General features: G+C 35.8%; 1 protein-coding gene across 2 annotated transcripts in view; it reads right to left on the bottom strand.

Moving 5' to 3' along the window:
• TASP1 (taspase 1) overlaps positions 1-18,110 on the bottom strand; it is an 80,674-nt gene that overhangs the window by 28,891 nt on the left and 33,673 nt on the right. For both annotated transcript variants that reach the window (XM_009808933.2, XM_059828559.1), the window contains 2 exons: positions 14,171-14,290; positions 13,185-13,263 (listed from right to left, as the gene is read on the bottom strand). In XM_009808933.2, the coding sequence (XP_009807235.1) occupies positions 13,185-13,263; positions 14,171-14,290 (199 nt within the window). The remainder of the gene's footprint in view (positions 1-13,184; positions 13,264-14,170; positions 14,291-18,110) is intronic.

Genomic DNA, 18,110 nt, shown 5'->3' with positions numbered 1-18,110 from the left:
ATTTTCCCCTAAAAGAAGGATTTTATTGAAGAGTTCCCATAACATCAAGTCTGCTACAAAAAAAAATTAAGAGAGAGAAAACTTAATATGGGTTAAGAACAGCTGCAGCTCACTGATGTGATCCAGGATCAACCACAAGGAAAGCAGCCTTGCAATTCTACTAACACATCACACATCTCTACATCCCCACAGACAAGGTAGTTTCTTTTTGTCATATTTATGTCAGCCTATAAGGCAGCAAACTTACAGTGTACGTAAAGATCTTTCAACACATCACATGCCAGCAATCTGCAGGGACAGATAACTAATAAAAATAATCCCCCCCGTTTTGAAAAGAAAAAAAATGTTACTGCAGTTTTTGATATAGGAACATTTATTTTTGAACAAGAAAAACAACTAAGCAGTATTTCACATATTTTGACCAGATAAAGACTGGGAAAAAGAATTACCCTAATTATTCCAATAGAATTGCCCTTCATATTATCTCAAATTAGAACCAAATACCAGAGTGTGAACTGTCTTGCAGGTTTAGCAGACCTGTAGTTTCAAACTGGGAAAACACTGTAGATAATACTAGGGCTAGACACAAAATAAATGTATAAAGAATTACAGTAATCGAAACCTAATTTATAACTTACAATATAAAGCTGTGGGTTCAAATTTATAGTTCCATTCACTTGTAATCTAACCACCAGCATTAGCCAGCTTCCGAAAAAGTTTTATTAAGATGACTCAAGACAGCAACTACAGTCAGAACTACTTTAACACATTTCCAAATCATGCACATAAGCTGATGAAAATGTAAATCTGGTTCATTTGCTTAACTATCTCACATTATACAACGTTTAACTGTATGTGTTGTTATACTTTGCGGTTTGTCACTGAAAAATACTGAAACCAAACCAGCAGGGTCCCGTAATAAGAATTTTTCAATTCTACATTAAAGTCTCAAATGCACTTGTTTTAGTAACTTTCCTGTAAACAGAGTTTAAATCATTTTATTATCCTTTCCCAGTTAAGATGATGACTTCTTCAGTAACCTGAAGCTCATTATATTTCAGAGACAAACATTTGGCAATGATAGACCAAAGCTTCCATGAGCCTTCACACAAGAGTGACTCAAATGGAGATGACTATCTGGAAAAATTTACTGGGTTAAATTAGTGCTTCTCACTGAAATAACTGTTTCATATAGTAAACAAACTATTTTCCTAACATAGTAATATTGTGCAAACACCATGTTGCCCACTCATAACCCCTCCGCTGACAAAAATATTATTGTTGGAACTACTGTTGTCCATGTTTGCAGAGGTAAGTACAATTAGTTGTCCTCCTCTAGGATCACTACTGGCAAAGTGAGCAATGTTTCTACAGGAAATGTATAGTCTATTTTGATAAATAAGTAGATACATACAGACATGCAAAGACAGATATTTCGATGCAAGTTTCTAGCCTCCTAGGTTAGGGGGAAAGAAGTTTAAAAAAACAGATTCCTAAAGGCTCTAGAGCTATATAGCAGCAACAGGCTCCTATGACAAAGGAAGCAAAGAAGGATAGGGCTCAACAGTCTTAACACACTTATTTTGCACTCAAACCAACACGCTTGGTGAGAACCAGGATCTAAAAAAAACCAAAACCAAAACAAACAAAACCCCCAAACAACGAAAACTCAAAAAAACCCCCAAAAAACCCCACCAAACCAAAAAGAACCAGAAAACTGTCTTCAACCAGAAGCTTCTAACCCTGCCTGAAAACCACTTGGAGATCATACAGAAAGCATCAGAACTGATTTTCAGAGACACATACCTTCTTGGATCACACCACAGTACAGCTTCTAATGCAGTGCTTCTTTCAAAGTGCAAAGCTGACCAACAGTGAAATATGACTTCCCTCTTCTGTGGGAATTTAGATTTGTAATTTCCAAGAATAATACCACTTTTCCTATTCAGACACCCTTCATTGATTCATACAAGATCCCCACAAGAACAATCTGGGAATCTACAACCTCTTTTTTTTTTTTCCATAGTCTCTTTTTCTTCTGTTAACCTAGTACAACATAACAGTTATATACGTATTAGTAGTTCTCTCAAGTTACTATTTCAGCCAAAAATAGCACAGAAAAGCACAAAGCCCCTACACGCATTTTTTCGAGCTTTGAGCACAGCAAGATGGTTGTTCCTGCACTCCATGCATCAGATATTGCTGATGAGTGAATCAGATCAGGGAAACCAGAAGTAGCTGTTATGCTGTACGGTGCCGTACAAGTGAGATACATGCCTTTTTGCAGAGGAATAAGACAGAAACCCATCATGGAAACCTGTTACCATGCTCTGCTGACAAATTACAGTAATTTTTCCACTGTCATTCATAATTCCAGCAGTGGGCAGATACTCTAGAAAGCAACTCTTTGGTACCTGAATGACAATGTATGCACAAGACAAGAACTGTATCAGGGCTGCATACCTTAGCAGGTATAAATGTGAACTGTACACCTTACTGACCCATTTAAAGATGTATTTTTTTGTTACAGGCCATAAAGTTATATAGAAGTACATACCCTGATTCACATTTTTAGTGTTTTCTCATATACCTGATCATCTTAGCAATGAAGAAAGCTTAGCAAAGGCAAGTTTTATGACCATTATGCTGTAGAGCCAGGCCCAGTCTTTGCATTTCAAGTACTGTTTAGCTGTATGCATATAATGCTTTTTAAGCTCTAAGTCTTTCTGAACGTTTTGTTCTGTTTAGATTCTCAGTAAATGAAACCAATGTAATTCAATGGCATACCACCGGATAGGTACATACTGCAGCACAGCAGCTACAGAGACAGTCCAGATGCTGTTTGTGAAAGTGTCAGTTACTGAACTGAGAAAACAGACAAGCCAGTAACATTGAAGCTAGAGCTTAACATTTTAACATTTTCCTTCCTAAGTGATCTTTAATAGTTAATCGCTCTATTCTGTAGTAATTTGCTAGTTAGCCTACGCACAACTTTCACAACAACCACGTTACCAGGGTTTTTTTGTGGGTTTGTTTTTCAGGTTTTTTAAGATTGTTAACATCTTTAATTTTCAGCTGTTATATATTGATACTATTTTACACTGCATATGATTTTGAAGAAAAGGTAAGAAATCTGAGCTATAATATTTTAATTTTAATCTAACTTTCTGTACCAAACAGTAACTAACACTCTACTTAATTCATAGGTTATACAAACCTTAACTTGCTATAGACTTTGGTCCTTAATTTGAGCTTCATGCAAGAAACTAAGGATTAAATCACTGTTTTTTCCTCAGCATAGTGACTTCTCAAGTAGATTTCTAATGCTTGAAATAACCACAAAAAGAAGGGAAAGAACCCAGCATAATATAAGCTCAACGTCCCATACAATGCGTGCTCTGCATCTTATAATGTTCTACCAATGGAACCAAGATGGCAAGCGAAAGGAAGGCCTTCTGCAAAGCAAGGGCCTCTGAGCAGCGTGTCAGAAAGAAATTGTTTTTTTGCTTCTTTTGATGGGCGATGCTTTCAAGTCAGGAAATTAGAAACAGGTGTGCCAGAGGGCACACACACATCCATGCACCACACTGAATAACACGCGTTTTCAATTTTCCGACATGAAAGAGACTCCTGTTGAATGGAAGGAGAAATGAAAATCTAGCTTTCTTTCTGCAAGCCATAAGCAGAGAGCTTATGGAGCTTTGACAAGCTGCCGGAGCCCGTCTAGCTATTGAAATGTACAGTACCTCAACACAAAAAGTGTTGGAACTTGTTTTAAAGGAGTACAAAATGGAAACTTGCATTACTCACATTCATTTGAGAACGGAAAAATTAATCTAGTTTACTCCACTGCCAAAGTATGACTCTTCTCTTTTCAGAAGCTAAAGATAGAAGTTACAGGTTATCTGTATTTTATTATCTATTCCATACACCAGAGTCTGAACCTGGTCCTGTTAAGTTGTTTCAACTTTGATGTTGTTATTTTCAATTAAATACTAGAGCCTCAAAAAGAAGTGTCAGTTAAGGACTTAAAAAAAAAAAAATACTATTTCTGCTTTATTTCCTGAATAACTTCTAGTAATGCCTAATGGCAACACAGTGAAACTTGTATTTTAGTAAGCTCTGGTTGTCATTACCAGCATCTCTAGAAAGAGCTGACTAAAAACTTGCAAGCCAATGATTTTAAAAAACAAAATACAGTACAATAAAAGTATTTGGCTGGTAAGATACTGATACTGTTAGTTACATATTAAAATAAAAATTTAAAGTCTAATTCTGAAAAGACATAAAATGCTACAGTCTAGCATAATGCACTACAGTACTAAATTAAAGTTGCATAACTTAACTTTTTGTACTCCTATCAGCTGCTGCATCTTGCCTTCATACTAGCAGGGGAAATTTTTAACTTACTGACCTGCTGCCAGGAAGAACACCTGCAAACAAAGTCCTGTCCAATTCCTAAAGCATTGATCCTAGAGGGATCAATGGAGCACATTCTTGTTGCAGACAGAAAATTCTTAGATGATTTAAATTCCAAACTAACAAACACCTACTAAGATTATGCAAATGGAAATTTTCCAAAAGGTTGTAACTTCAGTAAATTTGGGTAGGTTTCAAAGATAACAAAAGACAAATTCAACATCCAGACAAACTGTGTCTAAAGTATCTTCTCTAAGGAAAGATATAGAAAGTGTTTTCCCACCTAAGTTTTAATATGGGCTAAATAAACTAAAATCACTCTGAAGAACAACTCATCCAGCTTTTCTACAATTTTACAGATAAGGAAAAAAAAAGGCTAGAGTTAAAATATGCCAAATGTATGAATCCTTCATTTCTAAATAGTGGGAAACATCAGATAACTTTAACTATTAAAAAAAGCTATTTGTTTCAATTGTCATGAACAAGAACAATTTCAGCTATACCTCCAAGAGAGGTCAGAATGAAGAAAAAATGTAATTCCATTAAAGTGGATGTGCATTTTACATTCTTCTTTACACTTAATGTATTTTGAAAAATTAATTTCAGTTAAACGGAAAAGGAAAAAGCAAGCTATTTTTCCTAGGCCTTCATCAAAAGCTTTGTTGTGATTGATCTCTTTGTAAAAATACTACACCTTTCCAAACTACATCACTTTTGTCATACAAAATTTACAGAAAAGGAAATAAGATAGTAGCTAACTAAATGTATACAATTATTTTCTCTCAATCACAGAAAAATGTTTAAGACATAAAAACAGAGTTCAGTTTGCCGCAGTCTCCATTTCACTCGATACCCTTGCATCTGGTTCAAGCCATTCGGGCAAGGTATGGCAAACAGGAACAGGACTAACAGTGTTCAGAGGAGACAGTGCTGCACGGCTGGCTGCTGCCCCAGGTTATGAAGCCACCACTCTGGGCAGTGGACCTTCTGCAGGAGACTACCACTTCTAAAAAGCCTGTGCAACTTCATGCTTACAACATATTATTACATTAAGTCAAATTAAAATTTCAAGAGGCAATAAGCACTCTTTGATTCTTGCATCCATCCAGTTCTGCTTCAAAACAACCTGTCCGAAGGCAGTTCAAACAACCATTCTGATTATTTTGTGGACAAAACCCTCAAGCTTTGAACACTGTGGTACTGGGTTTAATTGACTGCTTCTTAACGCTACCATTCCCACAAATCATCTCTGGCCAGTGCTTCCTCTCTCGTCACACAGCCTTGTGGTGGTAGTGAGTTAGTTCAGACACCACGTGCTACAGCACTGAAGCCTCCGAACGCATCTGGACACAAAGGCTGAACTCTTGACAGAAGCATTCAGAGGTAAGTACTGATCTATCTGGAGATAGACCTCTTTCTTCCTCTACCCTCTGGTTCACTGTAACAATGACATAACTCTTCTCCATATGCAGCTGCTTCATCTGTGATGCATTAAATTACCTATTATTCCCCAAATCTTACAGGACCAGACTGATTTTGAGAGATAATACATATTTCTACAAAGAGATTAACTGCATCATAACATCTATCTCACAGTGTAGCGCAAGCAATCTATACAGGACACAAGATTTGCATGTGAAATTCCTCCTGACGTTTGGGGCATGGACTCAGAAGGACACAGGGGCCAGACAGACAAATGGCACCTGCCCAGGTATCGGCACTCACTGGATTCCAGCGCAGCCACTACTGCCCTCAACACATGGGGATCACAAAGCCCAAGTCCTACATCACAAGTCAATTTATTAGCATTAAAGCTTCCTTGAAATATATTTAATCCACAGATTTGCACATCGCTGTAGTTCCTGTCAAAAATGAGTTTTCAAGTAAGAATCTACGGTTCAGTGGCTTCCAAAAGGAGAGGGGGAAACGCTGGCTCCGGGCATAGCTCAACAACCAGTTTGACAAGCACAAGCCATCTCTCTATAGGTGTCATTTCCTATTCCACATTATCTGTTCCATTTTGGCAGCAAAAGCACCCATGAGGCACACAATGGACTGGAAAGAAGAAGAGCTATGAACAAAAAGTAAAAGTTTGAGTAAAAAAATGCAGGGGGAGGAAGAGTGAATACACTTATTTTCTTATTGATAAGGATTTTGAAAACAAGAGAACACTCCTGGACCAGGGGGCTGGACTAGATGTTCCTTCCAAGTTAAACAATTCTGTGATTCTTCACAATACAGAATATGCTATTTTTCACTTCATGGAATGATGCATCATATATATATATATATACATATGTGTATACCCAACACAGCTTTTAACATTTTTTGATGTAATCCCTAAAATGCCTTTATGAGAACACAGGCCACTGCTTTTGACCAGAGACCTTAACAGTCAGTCCTTTAGGATCTTGGTGAATTCACCAGCACAAGAAATTGGTAAGGGAGTCAGGCACATTCTGCTTATTCACACAGAATACATACAGTCTCTGTATGCAATCCTAAAACATAGCTGTTAGCTGTATCTGATTTTCATTCAGTCAGGAATAGACTCTGGGCAGCAGAGAAGAGCAAAAAATTATTGAAAGATTTTTCCCAGACTGAATCCTCAACTAGACCTCCGTTTAGGGCCATAAATCTGATAGCCCTGCTTTTTTCTCAGCAAAACACAACTTTGGGCTGAGTCCTTGAGACCAATTATATTTGTTAACATGCTTAATTTTTCTGAAAGAACTCATCATATTTAAAGATTCTACTCCTTTTTCTTTAGGATTATAAATCATAACTAGGTCCCATTTAAATTCATCCTAGGACATCACTGTGCCTTTCTTGTATCAAATATTCTCCTCAATTGGATTCCAGTAAAAGCTGGCAACTTTGCAGCTTTGTGGTACAGAATTTCTGCAGTTTGTAAATAATGTAAGACCTTCTGACTATCTTCAGAAATGCAATATTAAAAGGTTTCCTGCTTTCAATAGCTGATACACATACACAAAGCACAGCACCCATGCATGAAGAATGGGTAAGTACGCTTTCTACTACCTACTGTTGTAAAGATGTAAAAAGAAATGCAACACATTCTCAGTCTCCACATTTCCACACAAAAATTCCACTTATAATTGGATTTTCAAGGCCTCCTGCATTAGCTGTTACTGTAAATTTTGTATTTATCTTTATATTTTACATTTAAGGTTCTGTATATCCCCGGAAAATTATTACTTTTCAACTTATCTCCCAGCAAAACCACAGCCTGCCTCTTACCCCAGTAGTATTACTTTTGGCACGGTTAGTAGACAAATATTCACAATCATCATGAATATTCCACCTGGGAAGGAGATTCAGTGTCACACTTGGTATTATTTTGAATGAGAAGAATATACACAAAGTCTTTGATTACTATTATGTTCAAGAAAAAATAGGAAATGTTTTCTTAAAGTACAGCCAAAAAACGGACTATTGTTTCTCCTGCGGTCGGGTTTTGTTCACAAATGTTTTCCCTCCAAATAATATCCATCTTCCTGTGTTTACATTCATATACCAACAAAAAACATTCACTAAAGAGTTCCAAGTGGCCTTACGAGTGTGGTTTTGGCCTCTTTTTTTTGGAAGGTGGTAGGGGTCCTAAAGGGGAGGCTGTTTTGTTTGTGTCTGTGTGCGTGTGCAAATGTGTGCACACGTGCATGCAGGAGCTTTTAAAGACCAAAGATTTGGCTTCTACTATGTTGATCCAAAAACCAGTTTAGCTGTTACTTACATTTATGCTAATTAAGAGCCACTGGTAATGCTCACCTCATTTAACAAACTTTCCCTCAGTCTCTACCATCATTCTTGCATGGAATGGCGCTTGCATTCTGTTGTTAGATGTCACAGTTAAGGTTGCCCAGGTACCTCAGCTATGCCTGCAACTGCAACATTCTCTGAATTTCTTGAATTTTAATACTGGTTTTGAGATACTTACAGAATTCCTGTAGTGTTTATCCTTCAGTTCCCAATGAAGTCCCACAACTGTATTTTTTTTTCCCCCAAAAAATACTAATTTTAATATAATTCAGAGTTAATATATTGAAACGTCTCCAAAAAGCAATTAAAAAACCCCAGATTTTACTTGTTTACACAGAAACTGAATTTTAGACTAAGAATTACAGAATAAACCTTGAATTTAAGGCCCTTTATATTCAGTCATTCCTAAGTTCCACCATCTCCCCCATCCTGTCTTTAGAAAGTCTTCATCTTTTGATTTCAGTTGTCCCACCCCCTGTTAAACTATATCCATAAAATACGAGTTTTACAATATTCTATATTTTATAAACCATGAAGTAACTTTTGAAAAGCCAAAAAAAATAAAACGAAAGACAGTGTGGCTAAACAACAAGGCCAAGAGACTGTTAGAGGTAAGAAAATACTGTTCAAAAAGTTGAAGTCATGCCCAAACAAGTTCAGAACCACCACTTTTGGCACATTCAATACAAAATCACAATAAAAATGGCCAAAAATATTTGAGAAACAACTTGCTAAAGGCATAAGAACTAATACCAAATCCTCCTTGAACACGCAAAAGCAGGAAGCCTGCCAGCATCCACAGGGCCAACAGAAGATCAAGATGTAAAAGCATGTCTTTGAATAATACATAACCATTGAAAGAAAGCTACATGAATTTGGAAATACTTTTAATGAAGTACTTCTATGGCAATGCCTTTTTTTTTCTTTGTCTTCTTTTGTTTTATGAGGAAGTTATTGAAAGATATGTCTCAAATTGAAGCTTCAATAGAAGGATTTTAGAACAAAAATAATAAAATATCAACTATAAAACCTACTGCGTTACTAACTGTGGCATTTAAACTAACACTTTTCTTTTTCCAAGAAAGCTTCTACAAAGGTAAACCATCACAGAATAAGAAAAACATTCCCAGTAAAATTTAAATAACTGGGCTTCTAAGTACAAAAACAAATGAGAAATCTTGAGAAGGTCATCCTGACCTATTAAAAACGAAGATATCTCCAGCTCATAAAGTCCCAATATCACAAATTGCTAGAAGCTTGCATAACACAGTGGAGGTGCTTTTCTCAGTCCCGTACTTTTCCCTGGAGACAAGCAAATACCCTCCATCTGAGACAGGACACCAAACTACCTGGAGCTCTGGTTTGACCCAATGTGTCCATTCTTACATTCCTGCCAATTCTGCACAGATTTCAATGTGCAAGAGTTTGGAATAGGAATTCAAAGCATACAGAATACAAACGCTCCTTTCCCCACACCAGGGGTTTTCCCCAACCTGTTCAATCTCTTGCTGATCATAGCCTCGAAAACCCAAAGATGTGAGCAATTTCGTAAGTATGGAATCAAAATAGCTTACAAAACCTGGCCCTTAAAAATTGCTTGGAGGAAACTAATGCCAAAGAACATCCTTTTTCAGGACTGAATATAGAGCCTGATATAACAAACTCTCAAGGCTTGAATTTCTATCCCCAGCTGTCACGAAAAAAAACCCTAAAAAGTCTAAACTAGCATAAATGTCAAACTTTTTATTTCCCAAAGAATCCTTAAGTTAAAATTAAGTAATAAAATATATTAATACTTAATAATTCTGAGCATACTTTCCATAAGCTTTAAGGGAATCATAGTTTAAAACTTTTCTCTTCATTCAAGTTTTTTTTTTTAAATTCCAAATGAGATTTGATGAATCAGCTATTCTGTGAAGTCATATAACAATAAATATTAGTAGTTTACACATATTGAGTACTCAATACACACAGCAACCGAAGCCGAATTTTCTTCTTTTCCCCCTGCCCCCATACAACAGAAAAAAAATTCCCAGTAGAAAATGTTAGGAAAAATGTGTGACAAATTTACCACTTAAAGACAAATTAAAATGAAGAGACATGTGAAATTAAAACAATAAAATGTTATATTGTGAAAAACACAGAAATCTAAACTGATTGTAAATTTCAGTTATTTTATGTACATATTTTAAATGCTTTTACATACAAGTGTATATGTCTGTATGTAAAATGAAACATGAAATGAATGTGCATGCACACACAGTTTTTATTTATACATAACATGCAAGTTTCATTTGTTGCTTTTTTTTTAAATATACATCCACAAAAAACAATTTAGAAACATATAATGGGAGGTATAATCAATATTACAAACACTGTCTAGTTTGATTTTAGGTACACCAAGTGACAACACATACCTTCTCTTAGGAAGCACTGTCAATCTTAGAGCTTTCCAAATCAAGGCATCTTCTAGAGTTTAGGCAGTACCTTTATTTTCTAAAAATTTCATCCAACAATTATGTATGCTAACATATTATTTTCTTGCTTAGCCTTGGCAATTCCACCTTTTGAATATTTGCAGATGTTTATGCCCCCATTCCCATCTCCTGTTGTGATCCAGCCAAGTTCAAGTTTCATTCTTTCAACCTTTCCTATAATTTAATTTTTCCATCCTTCTACCTCTTAATTAACTTCATGGTTCATATTGTCAGATGCTCATATTTTAAACAAGAGTCAGGCATCAATATATTTTAAACTGCACTAAACATAAATTACATTATAAAATAAAACATTATGAGCTTCTGAAAATGGAAACAAGAATGGTATTGATTACAGAAGAGTTCTCACTTCCTGTAAACATTTCTATCTTCCTCTCTCTCTCACACACACACACTTTAAAGGAAAACCAGAAACAAGAGTTTAATTAAACACCGCTAGTCTGAATTTCAAATCACTGAATAAACAGATGGCCATGCTTCATAGACCGCCAGCAGTCTATTTCAATTAACTGGGATTGGTATTAATGTAATGTCATGGAAGCTAGAAGATTTGAACCGAAGAAACATACATACATATATATATGTATATGTGTGATAGTTATAAATAGTATAACATTAAAGTATTTACCACTATATAAAATTGGTACCAGCAAAAAGAAAGGAAGCTTCTATTTAAGGGCATCATTAAACCCAGACGTCTCCTTTAAGTGTATCAGGATGCTTGCCGGTACTTGGATAGACTTCAAATCCATCTGACTTCATAAAGAACAGTTTTAAAAATTTAAATAAAGGTGTCCTCAGCTTTTCCACAATCTCTAATATTGGACTTACATTTGCTAATTATTATGGTCCCCAATACTGCATTATTTAAATATATTTGCTTACAGGTAAGCATTTATTAAACTAAAATCAATACGGTGTTCCTTGAGTAGAAAGATCATCTGAGACTTCTGCATTCAGTAGAACTCTCTTTTGCAGAAGTACTAAAAAGGACACTTGCTGTTACTAACATTGAACGTAAGGGTGAACATCTACACAAATTTTCAACAGTGCAAGACAGACTTTAATATAGGGGGAATTAGAAAGGTATATGATTTCAAAAGCAACACAGGATATTTCTGATGCTCTTCAGCCTCTGTCAAATTTTAGTTCTACACCCTGTTACCTTGCTCCCTCCGCTATTTCTGTAACAGGACTCTCACTCTGCAGTACTCTCGGGATGTAGTTTACATTACCTAAATCTGAACGCTGCAGATTTTTTTCATCTCTCCCTGTACTGAACACTAATAACTCTGACCATTAAGCAGTGGTCCAAACCATAAATTTTGCATCCTGACATAAGCATTTACAAAAAAGTGTTACAAGTAGTTTCTTCTGTTTAAGACTGCTCATATAACTAGGGGGAAAAAAAAAATAAGATATTAAATGCAGTCCTTTCAACTGCTTTTATGTGAGAGTTGCAAAGTAAAAGCAACTCCCGCATAACTTCACCTTAAGGCTTTTGTGTTCTACTATATTCACCCAGTATTTTGTAACAGTTATCTTTTCAATGTCTGCTCCGGACAAGTTAAAAACACCCCAGCTTACATTCTCAAATCTTACATTGCAGTGTGAGCTATCTTCCTAGTTACCTTTTGTTTGGTTTTTGGGGGCTTTTTTTTCTTTCTAATTTTTACTATTTCTTCAGTCCTGTTACATTTAGTAGATCTGTTTTTACAATTGGTATCTCCAGTGCTCAGCATGCCAACCAACAGAACAGCTCTGTGTGACAGAAGGCTGACAGGCATCAAATGAACAAAATACTTCTGTGCATCCAGAATCCCGAGACTTCCAAAGAAGAGAAGCGAAGCTACCCTAATTCTTATATTACTTTCACAATTTCTGAATAAATGTTTTCCAAGACACCTATTCTAGTAATTTGGTTTTGCCTTTTCCCCTTCCTTTTGAGAGGAAAAGGGAGATGAAGAACAAATTCACTTAAATATTCACTTAAAATAGTAATTAAATATTTTGAAGGGAAAAATGGTGTTTGTAGCATTTTTGTATCCAAGGGACCCTCTTATGTTAAAGGACCCTCTAATTATCTCAGTCCTTTACAGAAGGCTTCCAGTCACAGTGGCATTCTGTGGTTAACACAATATTAGGCTTATAACAGCACTTCTTTACATGAGTACAGGTCCCTTAATACCTAATAAATACAGTACATCCTTTCAGTGCAGTACAAAATCTTCTAAACAGGATACAAATTCACATGGTTGTTAAGTACAAAAAACAATATAAGCAACCAACAGAGATTAATTCATGGATTTAAAGACAGTACTGACATATATATAAATTTATATGTAAATGATACACATGTAGAATATAGTCTGGAAATAATGGTAATATCTTAATTCACTGTTCATAGAAATACTTCATTTGGAATTTGTAAACTAATTATAGAGAAAGATAGCAACTTTTTGAAATATTTATAAAAGTAGTAAATACCTGAAGTACTCACAGCAGTGGAATAAGGGGTATGAGCTCCTGTATTTTCAGCCCAGCAGCCACAACCATAAAGAGCTGCCTAAGGAAAGAAGTGCATCTTTCATAAATTTAAGTATACAAGGTTTTTTGTTTGTTCCCTTCCCTTAAAAAAAAAAAGCACAACACCCAAAAAAACCCCACACCGCTAAAGAACCCCAATCCAACAAAAAAAAAAAAAAAAAAGAAAAATCCAAGTATTAATACAAAAGTTAAGTAAGAAATGATAATGATAACAGTCAAAATTGCAATTCCAATCCATTTTGCTACATTTTCTACTACTCTTCAGAACCGTGGGTCTATCATGAATGTATGGTACTCTAACCTAACTACAGAAAATGAGGGTAAAGGTATCAAAAGACAAAATAATTCCAGCTGTTCCCTATTTATATAAAATCACTTTCACTGTGCTATTCAAAAAGAAAATCTTAAATACATTTCAAAAGAGAACTGCTTTTAGGACAGTGGCAAAAGTCAACCAAAAATACAGCTGTACAGCAACAGAGTATGACATTTCTGAGGTACCTCAAAATTCCCTCACCTAATAACAATAAGGAATGCCTAAACTTGATGTGTTCTTTTAATGCCTTTGTCACTTCTACCAATTCGCAAGATAATTTAAAGATTAATTAGGACAGCTTCCCTAAATACTGATGAAAATCTTATTTAAAAAGCATTTAAGAGACTATTTGTGATGTTAAGGAGGTATTTAAGCCCAAGAAATTAACTTATTAATAGCTCTGGCAAAAGGTAACTAACTACAGAATAACATCTTACCTATCAATGTTTTGTAACACTGATGGAGGACACTAAAAACAAAACTTGCATTCCAATGCAGTGATAATGCCTTCAGGGTTTAATGGGAAGGGAGAACATCAGTTTGCTATCACAGCTCTTGCTTAGTGTCACAATTGCTGAACAGTCATTCCCAACTGAAAACGTATAATCACCTGACCAACTCTTCCAGGATGCTTTAGTGCTAAACCTCCACTGGAGACAGCAGCAGCAACATTTCCTTCTTGGTCAACAACAACTGCACCAACTGTATCCAATGTTCCTGAGTCATTCTCCTGCAGGACACACAAACAGAAACAACTACTAAAAATAGTATATTAAAGTCAGATTATACTTCTTAGGAGTGTGCAAACTAACGTGCGCAAAATCAAGTGACAGGCAGATCAACAAAATGAATTTGATATCATGCACATTGTACTGATTGTGCTGCCATAAATCTTCCCAAAACACTCTCTTGCCTCAGACAGGGCCTGAAGAAAACTTCTCCGGAAACAACAAGGTAATAAACATCTTGGAACTCATCCAATGCTTAGATTACCTGCCTGTACTCACAAAAATGCCAAAAATGCTCTTTTCTTAGTGGTGGGCACTTGTCCACTAAGAAATGATTCAGTAACTCATTTCAAAGATGCCATATCAAAAGGCCTAAAGGCCTTTCCCAAAACCTTCAACATGGCATTTTCAGAGACTCCGATCTTTAAAGCTATGTATGATTCAAAAAAAACCCAAAAACCAAAAAACCACAAAACAAACCAACAACCAAACCCCACAAGAAGCAGCTTACCATGTAAAGAGAAAATTCGGATATCCTGAGCGAGACAATAAATAGAAGGCTTGAGAAGAAATCTCCCCCAGGACAGATTCTTTCTCCCAGACTTGTTCTCAGCTCAGCAATCTTTAGTGGCTTCCTGGTTGAAACAAATCACCCTTCGCTCCCTCTGGGTCACTACAAAAGCATCCTTACTTCAATCGCTTCTCAGGCAGATTTGCTCCCCTAAGAGCAGGGGTCTTTCAGCATTCATTCCTGATGCAAGCTCTCTGCCTACTGTCTCACAAATACTTCAGCTGTCTCACCTTGGATCCTTCCATCCTTCGCCCCTTCCTTAAAACACCACGGTCAGTCACTCTAAGAGAAAGAGCAGTTTTCCTCTCTCTGCCTAGGCTTGCCCTAGATTCCCTTCTCTGCTGAACCCAGGGCAAGGCGCTCTGACTTCATGCCCAATCACACACTTTTGATGGGACACAGCATGCAGTGTACATAAAATAAAATGAATAAACAAAACCAATACATCATCCGTCACATACTCCAAAGATGAACGCTGCTGTTGCACAAGCCCTCGAGCCTTTAGCTGATCAATCTTTCCTGTATATAAACTTACCTGCATTAAAAAAATCCTACATAAACTTACCCAAGCAAAAAATACTGAAGAATATTAAGCTATTCATATAAATCCGTACTTTCTGGACTAGGATCCAGAGGGAGGAAGAAGAAGAAAAAAAAAAATCTACACCCAACTATTCAACTTCAGATTATCAAGTTCCCATCATCTACTAAAATCTCCTTGGGCATACAACGTCACTTGTCAAGCAGAATTCTTAGGAGACTCATGCTGATGATACTCTGGCCACACTTAATTTTAGAGATAACACTGGGGTTAATACTGTGCCTGTCTTACAAGGAAAAATAAGCAATGCAGCACTACAGTGTTCTACAGTATTTTTCAAGCAACTGGAACTCCTCATCAGGAGTGTCATCCTTGGCTTTTACCCAGAGTAACAGTAAGTTTCTTCTCTTCACATACACCTAGATCTTCCTGAACAAGTTCTACGCTCAGAATCTGGCACTAACCATATTCAATATTAAATCAAAGAGATGGATGCCAGCGTAGCATGATGTACTCTTAATAGCAATCTAATCCTAACAGAGTATGCACAATTGGTGCAACATGCCTATGTTTGAAAAGGGGCAGTTACGGTCTAAACATACAAAGCTTGATAAACAGCCCTGGCCTTTCCAGTTTAATAGTTGTTTGGTACGTAAACAGAACATTTTGTCTGACCTCCATGTTCAAGATGAGGGAATTATTTCATACTGTATTCCACAGAAGAGTTTTGTTGTTTTGTTTTGGTTGGTTGTTTTTTTTTTTAACTGGAATGGATGAGAAGTATTTGGATTTCTTTTCCTATATTAAACCGATATTGAAGTATACTTTTGAAGTAAAAAAAAGTATCATTAACATCAAAGACTGTTTCAGCATAAATGTGGGAAATGTGTTTCCTTTGCTAAGGAAAAGGAAATGCATAAAATACAAATTCCTGTACAAACTGCAAGAATAAATAAGACCGACACTAGGATTGCCATAGTTGACTGCTACACTTACAATTACCTTTATATGTCCATAAAAAATTTGATTTGAGGAAGACGTTAAGTGATTAAAATTCACCATACGTAATGGCAACAATGGATATTGCTATGCATTGACTGTTGCTCACCCAAAGAGTTCAAGCTGGAACTGACTAAAAGTTCACGTGGTACATTCAAGATGATAATGACAAAAATTTTAATGCACAAAATGCTTCAAAGAAAATAATGTTTTTCTGTTGAACAAAGATAGACGTATTTTTCTTTTCTAAGTATGTTCAGCATTATTGTCTCAATACAGTAGCTGAAGAATATGAAACTGCTGATTCCATACATATAATTCAAATTGTTGTACACATACTTGAGTACATATGTTAAACTAGATAAAAAAACAAATCAGTTTTAATAAACCTCAAACTAAATAATGTTATTTATGGAGTTAAATAACTAGCCTATAAAAAACAAACTTATAAATACTAACCTATTAAAAAAAAATTCATGTGCACCGGAAATTCTTAGTGCCTCGTATTCAAATCAAGGAGAGGACAACTCCTCTTACAAGTAACTTCAGCATAACTGTAAAAAAAGTTTGTAATAGCAGAAGACAAACTAAAAATAGGGCTTTTGGCCAAACTCTACTAAGCTATTTTCAATGACAATTTCCTCTGGTAAAAGACAGGTTAACAGTAAGAAGACAAACATTTACTTCTGATGTTTCCTGGTGCTTGAGGTGAGAACTTTATAATGGCATCTGGCTGAATTAACACATCACAGCCAGCCCCCTATGAATATGTTTAGTTAATTAACACATAAACAAAAATGATCTCTTAACTATGTAAATCAATATATAAGCCACTACAACTTAAAAAAAGAAGTCTCAATTTTCACATCTTCAAAATTCAGTGAACTTCCTGTGTGCAATCGCATAACCCTCTACAAATCCTACATTGGGTAAACAATGAAAAATACAGCAAAGAGAACATTCTATTTACTTGGAAAATAAGAGTCCTTTAGTAAGTTACACTGCCTAGTTTTTCCATATAATCTTTATTAAATGTAAACAGCCTCTCATTCTTTTTGAGTTCAGTATAATTTAACTTTTATTGAAAAGCAGTTTTTAAAACCGTATGGGTTTTTTTTTAGCTAGTGAAATTTATCAGCAGCTAAAACTTCCAGCTAATTTCAGCTTTTTTCGGTCTGCAATACTATCTCTTTACATAGGCCTTTTAGTTATGATTTCCACTCAACTTCAGCTTTGTTAACATCCTTTCTACTTTGCTCTTCTTCCAACTTCTACAATTTCATAGGAAAAAAATGAGCAGAATTTATAACAACTGTGCAATACTGGCAACAGAAGCACATAAGCTAAGTTGCAGCACAGGGTTGAAGCAGGTGAGAGTCAAACTAGACAATGAAACAGCTATCAAGTCCTGCTGAAAGGGACAGGTCTGCAGCTTCAGAAACACACAGCAGATAAAAAAATTACATGAGTATATATCAATTAAAAGCTTAACTTTGACAAGATTATTAACTTTTAATTATTCAAGTATTTAAATGTTTTTTAAACAATTATTATTAAACCTTTTATGAGAGCTTAGCTTTGACAGTACAAGTTTTGGGATGACAGATCATGTGCCTCATCCTTGCCAAATGACCCTTTTCTAAGAGCTTAGAGAGAGTTATTCTACTTTTTTTTCTTTTAGAATTGGCTCTTGTAGGGTTTGATTTTTCAT

Source organism: Gavia stellata, chromosome 23 (assembly GCF_030936135.1).
Source record: "Gavia stellata isolate bGavSte3 chromosome 23, bGavSte3.hap2, whole genome shotgun sequence".
NCBI lineage: Eukaryota > Metazoa > Chordata > Aves > Gaviiformes > Gaviidae > Gavia > Gavia stellata.
This window is presented reverse-complemented; position numbering and strand designations above follow the sequence as displayed.